General features: G+C 38.6%; 1 protein-coding gene across 1 annotated transcript; it reads left to right on the forward strand.

Moving 5' to 3' along the window:
• Positions 1 to 494: 494 nt before the first annotated feature.
• On the forward strand, positions 495 to 15,688 carry LOC139742919 (phosphoribosyl pyrophosphate synthase-associated protein 2-like). The gene is made up of 9 exons (XM_071653426.1): positions 495 to 594; positions 5,845 to 5,897; positions 8,144 to 8,210; positions 9,640 to 9,812; positions 10,172 to 10,287; positions 11,561 to 11,765; positions 12,318 to 12,388; positions 13,170 to 13,316; positions 14,277 to 15,688. Exons 1-9 carry the CDS (start codon positions 506 to 508, stop codon positions 14,433 to 14,435), a joined length of 1,080 nt encoding a protein of 359 aa, XP_071509527.1. The 5' UTR covers positions 495 to 505; the 3' UTR covers positions 14,436 to 15,688.
• The last annotated feature ends 6,930 nt before the right edge of the window (positions 15,689 to 22,618 follow it).

The raw sequence follows: 22,618 nt of genomic DNA on the forward strand, positions 1-22,618 counted from the left end.
CCTCGATTTCATGCTCTGTTGCCTCGCAGGTCCGTTCTCCATCCCACGCACGCTCTCCGCTAGTTCACGTGGGGGTAACTGTACTAGGCAAATCGCAGTTGTTTACATTTTTGACGCGGGAAAAGCGTAGCAGACCGAAGGAAAAACGGCAACAATTAACCCAACGAGAACACAGATCTGTCACTCATCTCATTCTTTTTGCTTTGCAACCAATCAAAATGGTTTCCTATCCAATTGTAAAATAAATTAGTAATCAGAAAGTAAAAATCAATAAGAGTAAATCTATTATTGCTTTTTAGAACAGTTATTAAAGCTTTATTGTCACGAAATTAGTAATGTGCCTAATCAGTGAATCCAACAGGGACATTGATACGGGAACGTACGTATTGTACGTGTGAGCAGCGCCGTACAACACACGGCATACAGTATGAATCGATTACGCGTACGATTACGAGGATCAAAGAATTCACATTTGGACGCCGTGTACTGTATGAATCACCACATAATGGCGAGAGCAAACGGAAGCAACAGGGCCACTGGCCTTCTATTTTTTGCTGGAAATAGTCATCCAGAGTTGGCAAATGCTGTAGCGACGTGAGTATGGTTGGATACGGACACTTTTAGTGAAATTTTCATTCACATGAACATCACATGCAACCAGAAACATGTCCCAAATATCTCGGGGCACAGAGCAGAACGATTCACGTGCAATTGCCACATTCAATGAACTTGTAAAGCCGGTCGTTCGCGGGCGCCACACAGCCACAGGCACAACAGCAGGGCATTGGTGTCATATCTGCAACAAAATATCAAAAAGTATCGGGATCTATAAAGTTTAAATTACACTGACTGTCCTTTTTACAGACTACGGACAAACGGTCATACTGAATTATTGTATTTGAGCATGTGGGAATCTAGTGAGTAGCTTTCTATGCAGAGTCTAGAGGAGTAGGCTAGAGACTTTAAATTGCAATAGCAAGCTAAAGAAAAGATAGTGTTATAAATGTTAGGCATTAGCATGATTGGGGGGGGGGGGGGGGAGGGGGTGTGTTTGTGAAAATGGCATCTTGTGTCATGTGAATGTGTATTGTACTTAAATCAAACGTTATTGTGCTGGTATGGTGTAGGCCCTAACGGGGTTACATTTATATTTTGACTGTGAATGCATTCCGTAGTTATAGGTAAATTCCGCCTATGTCAGTATGTAAACTCAGCCCCCAGCGCAAGCATTAAGTGGCCACTTGTATTAAATGCACGCGCTGGGCGCCGAGTTTGCCCAAGCATAACTATGGTATGTGTGTGTGCATGCATGCGCTGACTTTTTTTTGTCAGTTAAACGTTTATAGTTTATAGAAAGAAGAGACATACATTGTAAGGGCGTAGGCTGTATTTACTTTCCCATTGTTAGTTTTAGATAGAAATTGCCTTCTCATTAGCCCCTTCACTTGATAATTTTGGTTGTTTGATTGCTTGCTTGTTTGTTTTGTCACATTGTCATGTTATACATGTTCTGGGGCCTGTCTTATAAAGACTTGTGATAGAAATCAATCACAAGTTTCTTGTGAGCTGCAATGCACGTTGCGATTGATTTGGGGACTTGTGATTGATTTGAAGTCTTTATAAGACGGGGCCCAGGTCATACTATTGACACATTTTTATGTATGCATGTTTTATTAAGTGAAAATAAATGAACTGAAATGAAATAAGAATATCTTGTAGGGAGTAGGGCCTTTGCTACTCAAATTGTCGCAGTTTACGCCCGTTCACGGCAGGTACAACATTCCATTATTCGGTAATAATTAAAATAGTCTTCAAATGTCCTATAAAACCCTACCAATCAATATAGCGATGCATGCACAGCACACTACCATTACAAAAATCAACCAATGATATGGGAAAAATTTACTACAAAAGTTGAATTTTCTCACCTAGAATCTTGATTCCGGGTCTGATCTCGTCTCACATTCAAAATTTTATTTTTGCCCAATTTTGGTATGACCAAACGTTGTGGGACCGGGTGCATACATGGAGTCACTTTGAAGGGGAAATCCAACGATATAGGAGGTTAATTCTCATGCCGTTTTCAGAGTATGTTGTCTAGTATATGAGGAGTCTATATCAAGTCTTTAAGGTAAAGGGTGCATATTCTATGTAAAATAGGTAAGTTTTCATGTGTGAACTTAAGTGTCCGGAAACCCAACCCCCCATCATACGTCGACCCTTAGGGGATTCTAAAGAAACTGGATTTTTTGTTTGTTTCCTGGTGTTCGTGGATTTTGAAAACATGTCCTCATGTTACCATTTAAAAAAAAAATGAGAAAAATAGGAGAATGACATCAACATCCCTGCCAGAATTGCAATCCCTGTTTGCAGTCGGTGCATACAGTGTATGTGCCAGCTATTCTATTTTCACGTGCTTTTCCAATGGGACTTGGGGCTTAAAAATGCAATGTTCGCGAGCCATGCGAAGGCAAGCAGCAGATCAGCAATCAGCGAAGCACCTGCGATTTGGCATAAGAATTGTACATCGTACCACAAGCCGAGTTACACTCCCGCATATCGGCGAACACTGCCAGATTGGGCCCTGGTCAATCTCGACCACTACGTTAGTCATTAGTTATGATATTCATAACAGTAGTGGGTATCATTATCAATAATCTTGTCATGTGTTAAGAAATGGTTGAAAATAATTTGCCTGATTTGTTTACAGTGTGGAAAAACCCTTTAATGGCCGCAAACAGGGTAAATTTTGTACTCTATAAATAGAGATCTATAGAGTGTTAAGGCCTAATTTATTTAAGGCAATTATTCAAAAGGTCTAGGTGGTCTAGTGCACCCTATATAGGGACAGTGATTTTCCGCGATCGCGGAAAACGGACAGAAAACGCGGAAACGGCCTTTTGAAACGGAAAAAATATTCCACACGGAAAATCACAGAAAATCACTTTTTAACAAAATAAAACACATAAAAGTAAAAATAAATCCAACAGAAGCTGTGAATTAATCATTACATGTCCACGATATTCACAGACTGCGGAAACTGAGTTTCTAAGCCAAGTTGTGTTAGTTGTTAGTTGCAAGTTCTAGCGATGTCATGATTTCAATAACTGTTGAACACTTACTCAGTTTGATCCAACACCAACAATCATAACCATAGAAGAAAGTCCATTTATATTCCAAAACACAACGTGTGTCTCGCCAAATAATGTGTGATGATAAAGCCAGTATTTTGGCAGTAAAAGTAGCGGCAACAGAAGAAACTGTCTAACTGTCTAACTGTTTTCTGCTCGCGGTAAGCTGTCAGCAGGTGAGTGGAGTGGTGACTTGCTATGCCTGCCTAGCCTGCTATGTCGTGTGTAGAGCACAGCGCACAATGCATGATTCAGGAGAGAAGAGTGATCGAACTCCAAGTTCACGCAGAAAAAAAGAAAAATCCCACAATGCCAAGGTGCCATGCCAGACTGGCATGGGTGGGGTGGAGAGAGAGAGACCAATCAACAGAAGAAACCGCGCATACTGGCGCATTCTTGGAGGTCATGAACTGTCTGGGGTGTTGGAGATGAACAGGGAAAGGGGCTGTTCCACAAGCCCTCTCTCCAGTCAAGAAATTGACACGCGCGCGCAAATTCTTCTGCCAACCAGCCAGCTGTCGGAATGTGCTTTGAAGTTTATGGCAGCCTGGCCTGGCTGGCATGAATGGGTGATGAGTTTCAATCAATATCTACTGTTGTTTTATTTTTGTATTTGAACATGTCTTTTCACCTGACAGAAACATGGAAATCGGGAAGGTGTAGGGGAGAGGTTTTTGTTGTGTTGCAATGTGTGTGTGTTTTCCTCATTTTTTTTTTTTTTTGGGGGGGGGGGGGGGGGGGACCGAGGCCAGAATGGGGAAAGATCAGAGTGAGATGAGTGCTAGTTTCTTGTCTGGATTATTGACTGAAGAAAGATAAATTGATTGTTCCTTTAGTGCTGAAATTTTTCATCTGTTTAGACCTTCTGAAGGAATATAAAGACTTGACTAGACAGTAGTACACTGTAAGTCACTTGACTAGCAAGTCAAGAAAGAGGACATTCATAATGATAGTTGTTGATACTGCAGGCCAGGCTTTGATAGTGATACACAAATATGTACTGTCCCACGGCATGATTAACTGGATTACAATGTATTGACTGAAGAAAGATTCAGGTAGATTGATCGTTCTTTTAGTGCTGAAGTTTTTATCAACACTGCTTATTAAACTGATTATCATGTATTCTGTTTGCAGCTTCTAATCAAAGGAATAAAAACACTTGACTAGCATAAAGTCACTAGCTGAGACTCAGAGACTTATTTTACTTTGTATATTTTTTTCTAATTTGTAGACAGCAGTGTAAACAGCCCTCTTTATCATCGCCATAATTAACCTTGCAGATTTACACATTATGCAATACTCTTCGAACATTATCACTGTGGCAACCTATTTGTTAAACCGCCATTTGGCAACCTAAAAAACTCTATAGGTTGCCCGGCTGGCAACCAAGGAAAAAAGTTAAGTGACAGCCCTGTGCATGTTTTGACAGTCGAAATAAATAAATTGTCATACTGATGTTTCATTTCATTTGTCTTCATGGGTGTGTGGTATGTACAGAGGTTGGAAATCATCAGGTATACACTATGCATAACATGTATGAATGTATACACGATTACACAGGTACAGAAACTTCAAATAGCAATCTTTTAATTTTTGTTCATTTTTGCATGCAAATACATGTAAACGGAATTTGCATTTTTTGTATGTACAATTCATATGGGAAAACGGAATTTCCGTTTTTTCACCATGTTGAAACGGAATTCATGATTTTCTGAAACGGAAAAGGCAATTTTTTGAAACGGAAAATCACTGCCCCTACCTATACAAATTGTAGCTTGTAGTAGGACTTTTAAAAGCCTGATTGTAGTGGGGAAGTTCATGATTCCCGACTCTTACAATTTATTCAACTGAAAAGTTGCAAAAGATCAGCTTTTTGTGATTGAGGATATGTTCCATGAAGACTGTCAATCTGACTGCACGGAATAGCCATAAGAATAAAAAAAAACAAAAAAAAAAACAGACAGATTATCCTGTCTATAATAATTTGAAATTTACTTCACCACAGATTTACAATATTTACTAGGCACTGTTATGAGTGCATTCCTCGATACAGACCTTCATAATCTTCAGAATGTTGACCGGACATCACTGTCATCAGCATCACATCCAGACATGACTAAATGTCAGTGCGGTGTGGACACAGATTAATTTGCTTCCAAGTAGGATTGAAACTGACAAAAAGTGTTTTGCATCACATGTATCTATCTGTGATAGTGGTCACACAAGCCAAATTTTAGGACATTCGATCAAACAAGGCATTAATTCTATCCACAAGATTCTGCAATAGAATGACCGACTTCTTGGCATGAAGTTGGTTTAAATTTAGATTGTGGTTCATGTAAATTTCGTTCTGTGTAAATGTGAGTGACAAATCACATGCGCCAACACTCAACAGCCATCAACTAAGGACCGTACCTTGCTACCATGTGTGTAAGGTACTGGTATACCTATTTCATACCTATTTTAGTCCATTTATGAACTAAATTCAAACCATGGTTTTGATTAAAACTATCTTGGTGAGTGAATATGGGCCTGTATGTGGATGGGTATAAATATTGAACCATTAACTTGTATAAAGTAATATTGGAAAAAGTAAAGGTAAAATTCCAATCGTGCTGTGCATTGCACTCAATAGAACAACAGCATTGGTACTGCCAGCTCTCATGGTAGCAAAGAACTGTGAAAGTTTGTTTGTCTTTTGTTTGTTTCTCAGGCGTCTTGGAGTGGAAATGGCACAAGTTGATGTTTATACACAAGACAACAAAGGTGAGATTCCATTGCTTTTGTATGAAACATGTTTTCTGTCAAAATTATGAACTGTGGCAGTGATGAAGCTGGCTAAGCACTTGTTACCATTGTGCTTTTCCTCTGTAGATGAAGTAATCAATTTTTTTTTTTTTTTTTTTTTTTTTTTTAGGGCACTTTTTTATGCTTTTTTATGCCTTTTTATGTTTTCGGGTTGTCCGTCTGTCCGTCCGTCCTTCCATACGTAATCATTTTTGTGGACAGCGATTCTAAGAAACTGTTAGAGGTATCCTAATGAAACTTGGCATGTATATGTATGAGTTGGCGAAGTTGTGCTTATCAACTTTTGAATGCGCACATCATCAAGGTCAAAGGTCAAAAGGTCAAGGTCAAATGCTCAAAATCTCACTATTTCCCCTATATCTATGCAATGTCTGGAGGTATTTTCTTGAAACTTGGTGTATACATGAACTACCGAATAAAGATTCCCCAGAGAGAGCTTTGGGTCAAGAGGTCAAGGGTCAAAGGTCAAGTGAAAATGTTAAAATTTCCCTTTTTTCTCCATATCTCACAAATATATTTCAATGTATCTTCATGGAACTTAGTATATATGCATGTACTGACTGGCAGTGATCATGTAGGGAATTTAGGGGTCAGGGGTCAAAGGTCAAGGTCAACTCATCAAAATGTCATCATTTCTTTCTTAGCTATGCAATGCCTGCCAAGATTTTTTTTTTGAAACTTAGTGTATACATGTATTATCCAATACAAATTCTCTTGGAAGTTTCTTGCCAAAAGGTCAAAGGTCAAGTGAAAGTGCTAAATTTCACTTCTTCTTTAAATCAAAAAAGGGTCAAAAGTTGGGTGCAAATCCTCAAATCCCCAAATAACTGCACTCTTAGACAGTATAGCCATTCATCCAAATAAACCTAGTTCAAGGAAAGTGAACACTCTCTGCATTTTTGACAAACCTGCCATTTTAATATTTTGCCAATTATGTGAAACTGTCATCACACATTGTCAAGACATTGTGCTATAGACCTATTCGGAGAACCATGCATTATGGCGGAGGCATACCAGTCGCCATAGCGACATTTCTAGTCTTTTGTTGCTTTGAGTTGGGTCAGCAGAGCTTGCTATTGGAATTCCACTTTGCAACAGTTTTATTATTATTCTTGGACTGTAATGCCTAAATCTGCTTGTCAGTGTTTTACAGGCAAGCGTCAAAGCCAAAACAAAGTTCGGAGAAGGGCTCAGAACTAATCTTCCACCATTTAGAATTTGAGAGCTTGCTTCTGGAATTCCATTTTGCAACCGTTTTATTATTATACTGGACTGTAATGCCTAACTCTGCTTGACAGTGTTTTACAGGCAAGCATCAAAGCCAAAACAAAGTTCAGAGAAGGGCTCAGAACTAATCTTCGACCATTCAGAATTTGCTTGCAATACATCAAAAGGTTCCGCTCAGTAGTAACTTGTCCGGCTGATGTAATTTGCGAGTATATTGAGTTGTTTGGGAGTATATTGAGACCAAAGGTTTAAAAGTATTTTGATCGCATTACACAGTTTTAATTCCTGAAATGCCCTCCCCATTAAGTAGCAGATAGGTAGAACATCATGTGATAATTAATCATGTCAGGTAGTAATAATATTTTTCAACAATCTGCACTGCTGCCTACACAGCTCTGCAATGCACTCTAGTGCAGAAGATTGGTGGTGCCTAATTTGTTGATAATATGAATTATTGATCATTAAAAAAATGACAAAGTTACTTGAGTACCTTGATGAGGTAAATTCTGAGATTGTAGTATTTCTGGAGAATGTTTTGGGCTAATAATTCACATTTTTTGTCATTTCTAGGTAAATTATATTATTACAACCAAGCAGCATTTTGACAGGTCTACAGGCATATGTCGTCACCTTGATATAAGAGAAGTGTTGAATGTGCCACTCATGCAGTTATTTATTGGAGTGTATTCAAGTACAAATAAATCATGATGCTTAACATTTTTTTTTAAAGGTTGTCATTGTATTTTTGCACTGATACAGAGCACATAGTTATTTCACCAAACAAGTTCATCACCACACACAAGCACTGCCATCAATCAATCAATCAATCTATCCATAAATCAATCGATCGAGCTTTCAAGTTCCTCATTTTCATTGCATAGTCACTGACACTCGAAGTTGTCCTCAATGTTCTTGTGTAGCACTTGTCATACATGTAATAACATTTGGAGAACTTTCCCTTTCTTCTAATCCAACAGAAACCAAAGTGCAGATCCAGGAGTCTGTTAGAGGGAAAGATGTCTTCATCCTTCAAACTGGGGCGAAGTGAGTATCACAGTGGTCGCTATTTTATCAACTTATTTATGGAAGATTAACTTCTTTAACGTGTACTTTATAATGTGTATTAAAGAGTCATGTTTCATCAGTCTTGAGATTAATGAGAACTTATTTTATGAATATATGAAGGGGGCAGTGATTTCTTCCATTTTACAAATAAGTGTTTTGTCTCACCCTTTCTTGATAATCCAGTGTCACTAAAACGAGACCAGTGTAGTTAATGTTATTTTTACATGAGGTACATTTGTATTCATGTAGTTTATTGACATGTCACATTACCTTGGTAAATATATTTGATTCTACACAGAAAATGTTCTATTCTATGTTCGTTATAAAAATTGCATTGATGCAAATCAGTTATGTAGCTAATGATACAACAAAGAATGATGATATAATACTATGTTTTATTTTGTCATTATAATATATGATATACATTTCTTTTATACCATGCTTATGGTTGAAATGAAAGGAAAACTTGTATTTCTATATTTCCATGTATGGCTATTCTACGAGGTTATACCAAGGCTGCGTGTATAACATATGCTCTGTGATGTTGCTGCCTGCTGGTTGTGATTTTACAAGTATTGCACGAAAAATGACACCACAAACATTTGGTTGCTCCAGGCTCAAAGTATCAAAACATGTCCATGATTCACCCAAACTAGAAACAAGGTTTGCAAACATACATGCAGAGTAACAGGGAAAGAGATAGAAAGATTAAAACATATATTGAGTTCAGTGAAACATCAATATTGTATGATGTGTGCGGAAAGCACAGCAAGAAAAGTGCTTCTACACAGAAGCAAGGACAAGTGTTGACATACTATGATATCGTGTAAATAAGCAGCCAAAGGTTGGCATGGTAGGCATGTCATTACCTCAACACTATGGGAATCTCTCACCTGGAATGTATAATCTAACGTCAAGATTTTTTTTGTTGATGCAGCCTCGAACATTTAATAGTAGAGAAACATAAGTATTTGGGTAGTTTGTTGAGATGATACATTCATCAAAGGGGAGTGACATGTTTTTAAAGACCAATGTTTAAGTGTCACATTCCTTGGAGACGTCTTAAACCTCTGCAAGTGCATGGAAGGGTGCAAACTTGTATTGGTAGTAAAATTCTTCAAAGGCTCATATTGCCTTCAGAGCCTGAAATGATGCACATTTTAAGGAACTACTATTAGGTTCAGAATTATCCGAAGCTTGAAATAGTCTTGTGTGATTAACAGTGGCCATGAGAAAAGTTTCACATATGAATTTCATTCTTTCTCTTCACCCAATCCACCCTCCTCTTATTCCCTGCCATGACACCTACCACCACCACCACCACCACCACCACCCCGCATCTGCATTGCCATAACAACCACTTCTACCACCAACCACCACCATGTGCACCCTCAACATCTCTATTCAGGGATGTGAACACTGCCATCATGGAGCTGCTGATCATGGTGTATGCCTGCAAGACATCGTCCGCGCGGTCCATCGTAGCCGTCATTCCGTACCTTCCGTACAGCAAGCAGAGCCAGATGCGGAAGAGGGGCTCCATCGTTGCCAAGCTGCTGGCCACAATGCTCTGCAAATCTGGTGAGTTTGTGGCATGGCTGGGACCTAACATCAAAATAGGCAGTCCTAATCAGTCATACGTTGTAAGAAATTAATGAAAATCTGTATCAAAATGTACAGTCAAGAGCGGAAATCTTGAGTAAGCATTCCTCTGTGGCCTTAGCAGTTTTGCAAAAATAAATTTTGAAGATGTTCTATTAATCTCTCTCCATTGTGATTATATGAGGTGAATATTAAATTGCTGAGTTCCAAGATTTGATGTGCAAGAGTATAGCATCTCCTAGTATTAAAGTCCTCAACCTAAGTTTGCAGAAACCATGTGATTGAGCAGTATGGACCATGAGTAAGATTAGTTACATATCACTGTTTGTTACCTGCAGGTGTCACACATGTGATTACCATGGACCTCCACCACAAAGAGATTCAGGGCTTCTTTGACGTCCCCGTGGACAACCTCAGAGCCTCGCCCTTCCTGGTGCAATACATCCAGGAGCATGTAAGTTGATTGGCTGGACTGTAGGACTGATGGTTGTAGACTCTCCTAATGCGAGAGTATGTCAGAGGATGGGCACGATACTGTAAAAGTGGACATTTTCACACAATGAAAACCTTCGCATATTTGCTCAACATAAAACGATTGCATGAACACTTGGTGTGTACTGAGTGTGCCAACTCATAATTGTTACAATTCACAAGTGCACATACATCTTGCGACACACACAAGTACAGTGTGAGTCGGTCCTTTTCAGTGCAGTCTTAACTTGTAGAAGTCGGATACTTCTTCACAGTTTATGCCAATTATAGATAGTGATTACAGATGAATCTAATTATATTGGATGGCTTTAATTCATGGAATACCAGGGCATGTTGCACTCGTTAGGGCCAATATTGACTCATCTTTGATTCTTGCATTATTGGCCCTAACTCGTGCAATATTTATATTTTATTGGATTGCTATGAATGGGATACAAGGGAATATCGCACGAGTTAGGGCCAATATGGCACGAATCGAAGATGAGAGCAATATTGGCCCTAACGAGTGCGATGTTACCTGGTATTCCATGAATTAATGCCATCCAATATAATTATTATCATATACAATCATGTAGAGAAAGAATTAACTGCACAAAAATACCATAGGCCTACGTTTACTCATCTTTGAAGTTGACTCAGCAGTCCCATCTTAGCGCTGAAAAGGGGAAGCCCCTAAAACTGTGTATGAAGCAAGCAACTAGCAAGATGTTTGCGCGCTTGTGAATTGTAACAAAATTTTGCGCACTAGTAGCAAGCGTTTGCACACTCAGCAAGTGCTCACGCAACACACGGGACTAAATACGTTGTATTCTTGAACGGCCGGTAACAATGGTATTCTATGGGGAATTAATGCTTTGGCCTGTGCATTTCGTTCAATATGCTCTCGTTCTGAACGGTAAAAATTGAGCGGACAAAAATATGCGTTTTTAATGCGCAGCTAAAACGTCCTATATAGATGATAATCCCTGGTATCCCATTCATTGCCATCCAGTGTAATATAAAAATTGCATAAAAGTAAATCCTGCCAAATATATGCTGAGCCTCCAAGATCTCCTTGATTCTTCAAGAGGCTCTCGAAAAATTAAGGTCTCTTCATGTCCTGACAAGAGAATAATAGCCTCTTCAATATCGCATTTATTTTTTGCCCATATTGAGATGCATGTAACATACGGAGTATCTCCCTGATAGCTCGTTGGATCCTGTATGATTTTGATGTGTGAATGGTGGCATTTCAGATCCCCGACTGGCGTAACGGAGTGATCGTGGCGCGCAACCCCGGTTCGGCCAAGAGGGCGACATCGTACGCCGAGAGACTGAGGCTGGGGCTCGCTGTTATCCATGGAGAGCAGAAGGAGTCGGAATCAGAGCGTGTGGATGGACGTCACTCCCCTCCACCAGTCCCAGCGGTCTACTCTGGCCAGAGCCTTGGGATGCTACCTTGTGAGTTATAGGACTGCTTGGCTATTTCTTAGTTACGTGTAGATGCTTTAATGCAATCGTTGCATTCTAGGATATTTTTTACCAAGGCTAGCCTCCTCTAGATTTTGACATGATTTGAATTGATTGATTTTTATACTGTTATTACAATGATATTTTCACCACAGATAGCTGTTTCATCTTGACTTTGATATGATTTGATTTCTGTTTCTTTTGCATACAAACATTAAGCATATCAGATATAACAAATAATGTGATATGAAGGAGGCATACCAGCTGCCATAGTGACATTACTAGTTTTCTTTTGTCTAAAAAAAGGTTTTGAATTTATTTTGTTTTATTTTTTGAAGTGAATTTACCATTTGAACAAAAAATGTAATTAAAGAACTTTAAACCAAATCTAGTTTGGTGTTTGGTCTTTTATTTTACTGTACATAAGTTTTTTGATATACCAAGTTTGGTAGCACCAATTATTGATGAAGATGTTGATGTGTTCATGAATAATTTTGTCTGTGCTCAGTTAATGCAATAATTATCTCGAATATTTTCTGGCAGTGTTCACACCAAAGGAAAAACCACCCATAAATGTCGTTGGAGACGTAGGAGGAAGAATTGCTATCATTGTGGTGAGTGACAATGAAAGACAGAATGAGAAAGATATACAGAAAAACTACAATTGTGATGTATACCATAGTTGACCAAAATTGCTAGAGTAATTAGACCCATGTTTTATTTCTGCCAGTCAAAAATCCTGAATGTTAAAGCAGCATAGCGAACAAGTCTTCAGCCTAGGTGGTGCCTTCAGCAGCAGTTCTGCTGTCTACACATTCCCACTCATTTATTTTCTTGTTGAGTCAGTGCTAGTTATCATAGCTAGAAGAGAGTGTGCCTCTTGATACTTGGGGCTCATCTTGAAGCGAAAAGTGACATGCCATTCTTCCCTCTAAGATTCAGAAATATAAGTTGATATATAACCTAAAATCATCAAAATCACAGGCTTGTAAATTTCTGCTCAAAATTCAACTACTGTGAACAACATATGACTGTACAGTTTCCTTGTCTTGAGAGTTGATTTTTTTTTTTTTGCCATTTTTGTCAAACATTATGCCTCAAATGATTGAAATCGGCATAAATTGTTAACCACAAGGGGATAGTAAGAACTTGGTTTTGGCCATATATTTTTGAGTGATTGTGAAAAATTCAAGAGAAAAATAGCAAGTGAAATTTTTTTTGTGACCTGCACTCATAGTGCGTTCACTCATCATGCATATCTTATGTCATTATCTATACATGATATTTTCTAAAATAATCTAAAAGTATAATAGATTAAGAAAGAGATGATGTATGCTTACTTTTAATTGAATAATAGACAATATCATAGAGACATGGTGTTGTTTTGTTGCACAGGATGACATGATCGATGAAGCAGAATCATTTGTGGCTGCAGCAGAGGTTCTTAAGGAGCGAGGGGCTTACAAAATCTACATCGTGGCTACACACGGCCTACTGTCATCTGACACACCAAAGATCATAGAGGATTCGTGTATAGATGAGGTAAGACACAAAGTGCATTCATAGCAATGTGGATTCTAAAGGAAATAGATTGTAGTGGGAGTGAGCTTATTTTTCCTGGAAAACATTCTTTGAGTCTTGCTGCTAAACTCGATTCAAGTTACACGTTAGTGATTGTCATTGCCCAGAAAGGTAATCTTCTATCGTGGAGGCAAGTTTAAGTCTAAGACCCCTTGAAATGTTAGATTAAATGCATTTTTGGTCATTTCCCTATACTAGATGGCAGGTTTTATCTCAAGAGTCACCAGTGCTGTTGTAATGGTAAAAAAATAGCCATCTTCAGAGTAGTTTTAGTGTAAATTGGTAGAGCTTGCAAGAGAGTGTTATTGCCTGATTTTGGGTGAAAACACTCTTGCATTGTGGTGGAAATGGCACGCAAGTATTAAATGATTAAGGAACACATTTCTTGCCCCCATTTATTACTTCCAAACTCTGGAATTAACCACTTTGTTTTTGGTTAAGAACACATGTTTGTACACCATTATACTCACAATATGTACTTCATTGATGAAAGAATTTCAAGAATGGATTGAGTTCAGTCACTATTATCAGCAGAGAAGTTTATTTATTATTATAATTTATTACATGACTTTAAAGCATGTATAAGTAACGGAGATGTTGCATGGTTCTAAGAGATTTCATCCTGTGATGTCTACTAACAAGTGAAGAGCGGTAAACCAATATGAAACACATATGTGAAGGTATAATTTCTGATAAAATCAAAACAAAAGTTTTGGTCTGTAAGTGTGTGTGTGTGTGTGTTGTATATTATTGTTCATATGAAAAAGAAAGAAAAATAAAAGATTGACAAAAACAAACCGAAAAAAAAGTGTGTGTTGGTGTATATATGCCCGTGGAATGAAATTATGCGAGAGATTGAAAAAAAAGACAGAAACAAAAATAACATGGAAGTTTTGTTTGATTTTGTATTTTCCTGTACAGGTGATTGTCACAAACACAGTGTCACATGACCTGCAGAGGCTGCAGTGCAACAAGCTACGGACCGTCGACATCTCCCTGCTCCTGTCCGAATCCATCCGCAGAATACACTACGGCGAATCGATGTCCTACCTCTTCAGGAACATCCCACTGGAGGATTGATGGAGAAGGTTGATCATTTCCGCTCTTCGTGTGTCTGGAAATATTTGTGCGTGTTTTGTTTCAGTTGTGAATTCAGTGAAGGAACGGTCGACCCCTGCGTGCTTGTCACATAATGCTGGAAATAGCCATGTGTTGCCATGGTAGCAGTGGTGTGCTTGTGTATATGTAGGAAGATGCCCTCGTGTGAAATAGCATGGCAAAAAGTCAGTATTTCTTTGTGGAGTTCGATTTCAATTTCAGCAAACCAGAAAGCTGTCTTTGTTCTTGTCTGTAGCAGCATCATGAAGTTTGGACATCATACAATAGCTCATGCCTTGTATTACTTGCAGAGATAATCTGCATGCTTTTTCTTTATGTTAGCCATGACACGCCATTACATAGTGATGTTGGATGGTTTGACAGGGTTTGATAACCCTTCAATTAACTTCAAGACTTTTGTGTGCCAGCAGATGTGTATTAATCTTTCATTCCATCAAGTCTATATGTTTTGCCAGAATCAGAACCGACATTCTTAAAGGAGGAATAGCAAATCAAGAGAAATACCACTTTGGAGTCTGCTTGAAGTTGTGTGATACTTTGTATTACTTTGGTGGCCTTAAGACACATACAGATTCAAACTTGTCAAATATAGAAAAAGAGTCTATTTCTGAAAATAAAATACAGTATTTTGAGTATTTGTGTAGGGTCACTCTGTTATCTATGACTAAATATGTACTTCTAATTTGTCAACACAGCTTTCTTGAAATGCCCGACATCAAGTCACAATTCTCCCTATCGCATATAGCCGATATCAAGTAAATATCACATGGCGTTACCGATATCTGAGTGATTGCTTCTGGGACGTGTACTTTTGGTTTTGCGGTTCTGGAAAATCGTACCATCAAGATCCTACAAGACTATGTAGAGTAGTATCTTTGATCGTACATTTAAAACGCAAAGAACTCGTCATGCGGAAGCAAACATGGATCGACCTGATGACCAATTTCGGAGAATGTCTGTGTAGCTTAGATTAGAAAATAATTCTTTTATTCGCGAGATTATAATACAGAATTTGATATGATATATGAATACCAGTAGTTACTTCGGCTTTCCATGTGCATAAAAGTGTACATTTACACATTGCACGTTCAAAACAGAATGTTTCTTTCTCAAGAATTGAAGATAAAAAAATTGGAGTGCCACACGCGTTCAGATTCGGAGAGCTATATGCAATAGGGAGAATTGAGTGAATGTAAGATTCATAGTGCAGTAAGTGAATGGGACTTCCCCTATGTCTGCATCCTGATCCCACATATTGTATTTAGAAGTGATGTGGTGCACGTATGTTGATTACAGAGTGGCACATGAATGAATTTTCATAATTTTATTCATATCATGTGACAATCTGCAGAACATTTTGGCCAGCTGCTGCACTATTCTCAAGAGTCCTTATACACATGATCTGTGTTTGTGTCTTGATAGTCAATATCAGTTGATACTGAGGTGAGTGACTGTGCTGCTCATCTACATAATCCAAACTTATTCCCTTTGCTTGTACTCATATGTATATATACATCAAAGCTGTCTGTGTGGGTACATAGCCCACAAACTAAGCTGAACTAAAATCTACTTTGTAATTGATTTTCATCAATTTCTATGTCCTTCCCCATGTTCATTCATTCATTGTGTTAGACGTTTCACTGTCCTCATGAAGAATTTAATTGACATGTGAGCATTGCATTGTTAATGTGATTTCTATAATAACATAGTTTGATGAAAAAGTTTAATAGCATTTAGTCAGAATTCACAGAATTCTGTATACTTGCTAATGTGGCATTATGATTATTATTTATTATAACTCAACCCTCCCTAGACAAAGCTGGAGGTACTAGGTTTGGGGGTTATTTGTTTACTTTTCCATGTGTTTGTGCTAAGTTTTCTTTTTTTTAAAACATTTTGGCAGATATTGCCAAGAAGAGGCTGTGTTGAGGCAGCACATAATGATTTGAGGCCTCATGTGCTCTATTGTTCCTTTATTTGTAGGTATTACCTCCATATTACAATATAATCCAATTTAAAAGTATGTTAATGGTTAATGAAAGAAAACTTTACTAAAAAGTTGATTTGAATTGAATAATCAGCACAAAACAAACTAGAGAAGCACTCTGAGAGCGCAGACCTCCGCCAAGCATGCAGCTCATTTCCACCACTGATCTTGTTCTTCCACAGAGATATCAGTGATTTCCACCCATACGTAATTAGGCACCATGCTGAAAGTGTTTATAGTGTGCTGAAAGTCACCCGATTTCCCAATATAGAAGCCTTTGTTACTTCATAAACCCTCAGCTGCACGGCGCGCCTCGCCCTAGCAAAAACTAGAGCACGCACTTAAGTGCGCGCATGCAAACCTCAAATACGTGCAGCCTGAACTCCCAAGTTCATTGACCTTACCTGCCAAAATATCAAAAATCCTTCATAAATCCCCCAAAAATTCTCGGATCACTACCAAAAGTTAATCGTTTGGTACTTGTGTCATTCTCAACCTTTCCTGCAAGTTTCATCCAAATCCGCTAACTACTTTTGGAGTTATTTTGCACACGGACAAACTAACTAACTAACGAACGAACGAACGAACACACAAACCTACGGTAACGAAAACATAACCTCCTCCCTTGGCGGAGGTAACAAGCAAACAAGCAAGAAAATGTGCGCTTTGAAACTGACAGCTATTTACAATGGTGTATCGCCATACCATTTATCTTGTGCAGCTTATGGTCAAAGTTTACAGGCATTTGCAGTGTCTGTAGGTGTATCTTTAAGATAATTTTGAACAGTATTTGCTGCATGTATTCACCAAAGCTATTTCTTGCTGTAACTTTTATTTTACTTTCATTCATTGATTGTCCTGGAACTAATTGCCAAAAGAGCTAGTATCATATATTATATACCAAAGTTGTCCATATACTTTGCTTGGGTCACAATTGCTTTTTCTTTAGTGAGAATGTTGCATTGTTACATCTTGCCCAGTTTGTCTACCTTTCAATGCAGCCAAAGTCCCCCCCCCCCCTTTGTGTGTGAGGGAGGGGAATTTAATTGCATATTAAGAAAAGAATTTGGCAAAGTGTGGTTTAATGCATGGACATAACAAAAAGCTAACAGGTGCACTTATCTTCCATAGGAATGAGTAAATGAAACTGGCCAATGTGTTTTAACCCTAGTGATAACCCGTCTTTTGTGACTGGATTTTATGTAACTACAGTGCACTCCCGTTATAACGAACATGGTTATAACAAAATTCTGGTTACAACGAGGTAAAAATTCAGGCCGCAACATTACCCACTGTATGTATTTTATTGTTTATTTGTTCAGTTATAACAAAATTTTGATAAAACAAAAGAAAATTGCCCGTCCCGAGGACCTTGTTACAACGGGAGTCCATTGTATTGCAAACTCCTCCCTAGAGAAATTTGTGTTGTATGGGAGGTACTTATCAGTGGCCACCAAATAGGTCTCTGGTAGGCAGTACTGTATACGCCGAGTATTTCGTGAGGTTTTTATTTTGCGAATTTTGCAAGTCAAGTGCTATTCGCAAATTTAAAGACACATGAAAATATTGACTCTGATCCTGATATGAATGTGACATGCACATATACATTTCTCCGTTCAGTACAGTACTCTAAGATCGCGAATTTAACCACTTGCAAAATCATTGAAAAGTCCAGATTTGTAAAAGTTTAGATGCACTTAATATATGGCATTTACAGTATAGCACAGTGCATAATGGTTACAGACTGGCCCTGACTGTCTGATGCTTGTAAATTGATATTTACAAAACTACCATAAAGGCCTTTTTATGGGCCAAAGAAATCATTCACCTGGTATAAAGCAAACCCGAAATTATGACAGTTTTGTTTTGTTGTTTGTTTGTGATTGTTGTTTTTTGCATTTATTATTTCTGAGATGAAACAGTACAGTAATCTCTTTTGACAGATTGCCATGACATATTTCAAGATACATGCATGTGACAGAAATTATTTTATAAAATCTCAATGACCACCAACATAATAACAGTATAGGCTACCTCAATGTTTCCCTCAAGTAGCTGCTATACAGGCTTAATTATATTTGCTCAAGTTTGTGGATGATTGGTATATGTGAGCACTATTGTTTCCACGATTCAGCAAATCAAAAAACGAAACAAAAGAAAGTGGAGTGTATGGCAGGTGATTACTTGATCCAGTAGAAACATTCTGTTATTATCTTTTCCTGTTTTTGCATATAAATGACTGTGTATTAGGCTGAAATTACACTGGTAGTCAATGCGTGTTGCTTAGATGTAATGTATTAAGGTGTAAAACCATTGTAACTTGTAGTGAATTACCAGAATGGGGGGGGGGGGGATGCTGGATTTCCTTTTTTTTGGGGGGGATATTGAGAATTAGCTATAGACTGTATTTGCAGCTGTGTACTTAAAAAAGATAAACCTTTATGAGGGAGTGGCTTATTTGCTTTTATGTGTGATACCTTTCCTACTATACTCATTCCTCTGTGTGATATTTGTTCAATTTAAATTTTACAATGTAACATGTTTTATTGTTATTTATGAAGGGTTTGTTGCTTTGTTGTTTTTAGGGGGGTTGGTGGTTATTCAAACATAGCTGTTAATTTCTGACATTGGGAAAATGGCATGAAAGTCAGAATGGATAAATTATATTTCTAAACATTTTGTTGATTTGTGTTAGAAATATGATTCTCTTGTACGACATATATTCCGCTTCTTTCCCCTTCATATGCTGATTTTTTTTTTTCAAGTCTGAAAAATACCTTTTAAGTGTGTTTTTGGTACTACTTGTTTTTCTCACCATTTTGCTATGTAAACTGCTTCATTCATTTGCACCAGCTGTTGTTAAGGTGCAAAGAAAAAGTATTTTAGCAATGCAATAAGTGGAAGTGGTTCAGCTTATGATTACTATTAGTGATCACTTTACAAAATGTGTTTCGCCAAAACGTACATTGCCGAACATATTTAATTTTGATGGTATTGGTTACAGATGTGCTTGGCTTTTTTAAGATACGGTCAAATCTATCTTGTTGGCCGCGTCTCTGTAAGGGTCCCCTTTCTACAGCGACCAGTAAATTTGATTCCCTGTAAGATACAGCATGAGTTAAAAAGCATGGATTCAGAGCATCCAGCTGTCTTTGAAGGCCGCTTAACATATTTCCTGTGTGTGGACACTGATGGCAGACCTGACTGTAATGTGATTTAAAACACGCCATGCAGGTATGATGTTGCATGTTGTGTCGGTTCAGTTCAGTGCAGTTATCTGTCAAATAATTGAAGGCCAGCCTTGTATTCCGTGGGTAAAGAAACTGTGACTGTGCCCAGAGTTTAGCAAAAAACACATTCTGTATACATGCACATTATTCCATGTCCAGTGATATATTGAGCGGACCAGAAGAGGCTGAGTTGTCAACCACTGTCTGGCCAGCCCTTTACAGTTACTGGATTATAGAAATGGGCATGTTGAGAGTTTTATGTTTTCTTGAATGATTGAGTCCTGAAGAACTTTGTTCATAAAGTTCATTCAGAGCTCTGTGCATTTGTATTGGAGTATCATCTGTCTTTTCGATGGGGGTGGGCTTTGGCTACGCTGCTTTCATGACGTTTGCACCACTAATGCGATGAATGAGCATGCTTGAGCTATCTTCACAATAATCAATTTCCTGTAAGTCGATCACATCACTGGCATAAGCAATAGTTTGGTCTTTCCACAATAAAGCACTCTAAGATGGCATGCTCATTAGTCGTAATGGAACATTTGATTTTACCTGGTCTTTATTACACAACATGGCAGCAGCCAACACTGATTCTATTGATCCTAAGTCCAGCAGGCAAGAGCTTGATAATGATATCACTGTTATTATCCTCTGTGTCCTTTTTGACAATTCCAGCTATCACAATTTCACTGTTTGCAGAACAACAACTGAAGATTTTAGTGTCACACATCTAGCAGCAATAATTGGAGTGCTGTTATCAAGCTCATATCTTTCCAGCAATCCATTTTTCAATCCTCATCAAGCTTCCACAACACAGTCAAAATGATACCAAAAATCAAATCCGATTAATGCTATTATTGCATCATCGTTAATTATTGCTACATATTCATCCCATGTGAACTCTTTTCCAGCAATGTCGAAATGAAAGGTTGTTTGTCCGAGAACACTCGTTACATTTTCATCTGTGGTCTTCAGTACGGTTTTGTCTGAAGGTTTGGTGAGTGGAGGTCGATAATCACTGGGAATTCTTTTGTACAGAGACTCAGAAATTATTGTTACTGCAGAACCTTTGTCAATCAGCAAATTAGCACTCTTCATTTACTTTCCCTTTCATGGATGAAGACATTGCAACTGCTCCACTCTTTTTCACTTCAATCTCTAATACTGGTGTGACTAGCGTAAGGCCGGAAAACTCGGTCATCACTAGTTTTCCGATGTCAATGAGGCTCGGTGTTGCTTCTGCTCACCATCGTTTGGCTCTTTCTGGCTGGCTGCACTCCGTAGTGCAGTGATATCTTGATTTTGATAATATCCAAAACCACGTCCATGACCTTGGCCATGTCCACGAGCACGGTACCTGCCCTAGCCTCCTTGTCCTCCCATGTTCATGGATATTGAAGACAAGGTAGATGCCAGATTGTCCACTTTTTTCAAAACCTGTGAAGTTAACTTGTCTTTAAATTCCTGGAGTCTCTCTTCTGTCACTACCTTTCTATGCCTAACTCTTGCTCCTGTTGTTTGGCATGCCTCCTCCTCCTTCAAGCTTTGATACATCTCAACAATCTCTCTCACTTCTTTCAGGGGTGTAGATAGATAGATTTTATTGACTCTTCCAACCCCATTCCGGGGTATGAGAGTACAACACATAAATACAAGATATGGTCATTACAATAACAAAGAATACATGTTTGTGATATATTACAATGATGTATATGAAATAGTCTATACCTACTAAACATATATACAGTGATATACAAATTGGTAAGCAAGCTTAACTAATCGTATGAACCATACGACCAAACAATCGTAACATACAACTACTATAGATCGAGTATCACTGGATGCTTAATTTTTCTACCACTACAAGTTACAATATTTTCTTTCTTGACTTAAGTACACTCAACTTGTTCAGGCTTCTGCAAATTTGCAAAATATGACATGATCAGCCTCACAAATAATACTAATCTTTTGTTGGCTCCCGCATCCTGACAGTTAACATGAGTTGTTAACTGCCCAGTCCCCTGATGAAATGTTATCTCTCTTGTCACCGAATCGGCAGTCGGATAGCCTTTGTTGGTGAGGGTTCTTATGTCTGTGACATACCCTGTGATTGACTCTGATTTCCCCAGCTTCCTTGCTTCCAACAGAGCGAGAAAGGAAGCAGATCAACGATTGTCTCCAAATCGTCTCTCCAGACTGTTCATCAACTGTCCAAATGAGAGTTTGGCAAAGTCCGGCAGGTTGAAAATGTATTCCGATGCCTCAACTTGCAACAGTTGATATCAGTCGTAGTCACTTCTTCTCCTCTCCTCATCTACTTGATGCAGATAGGCTCTCCAATTGGTTGCGCCAAGCAATAAACGATGCACTCCCATCACACAAGTTTTGTTGCAGTAGTGGGACAGTGCTGAAAGATGGTATCTGTTGCGCTTCCAGGTCCCTTAGTTCTTCTTTCAGGGCTTCAATCTCTGAAAACAGATCATCATTTGACTCCTTGGGAGCATCGTCTTGCCTTCTCGCGGAGGGTCGGTGTAACTTCCGGAAGTGGTAGCTAGTGGGTTGATGACGGGCTGATGCCCCATGATATCATGTATTTCTTAGTAGTATGGGAACCTAGTAAGATCTGGATCACTGGCCCCTGATCTCCCCATACCATCAATCACCACCTTATAATTTTTCTTCAGCTCTTTCACTTTTACGTAAATGTGATTGGCCGTCCTCGCCAGAAATCCCAAGTCTTGCAGCCTCACTGCCATCTCTTCCCATACCTCCTTCCGTTTTGTTGATTTTTCCTCCATTTTGGCCCGTATTTCGGACTCTCTCCACACTGCTATCGAAGCCTTTGTCTCCTTTTCTCCCCAGTTCGCCCATTTTTTACCTGCGGCATTTGCCTTCTCCATTCTTGTTGATGAAAATTTCTCAGCACT

The sequence above is a fragment of the Diadema antillarum genome, unplaced genomic scaffold (assembly GCF_040938485.1).
Source record: "Diadema antillarum isolate AM-2024a unplaced genomic scaffold, OU_Dant_1.0 seq00001036_RagTag, whole genome shotgun sequence".
Lineage (NCBI taxonomy): Eukaryota > Metazoa > Echinodermata > Echinoidea > Diadematoida > Diadematidae > Diadema > Diadema antillarum.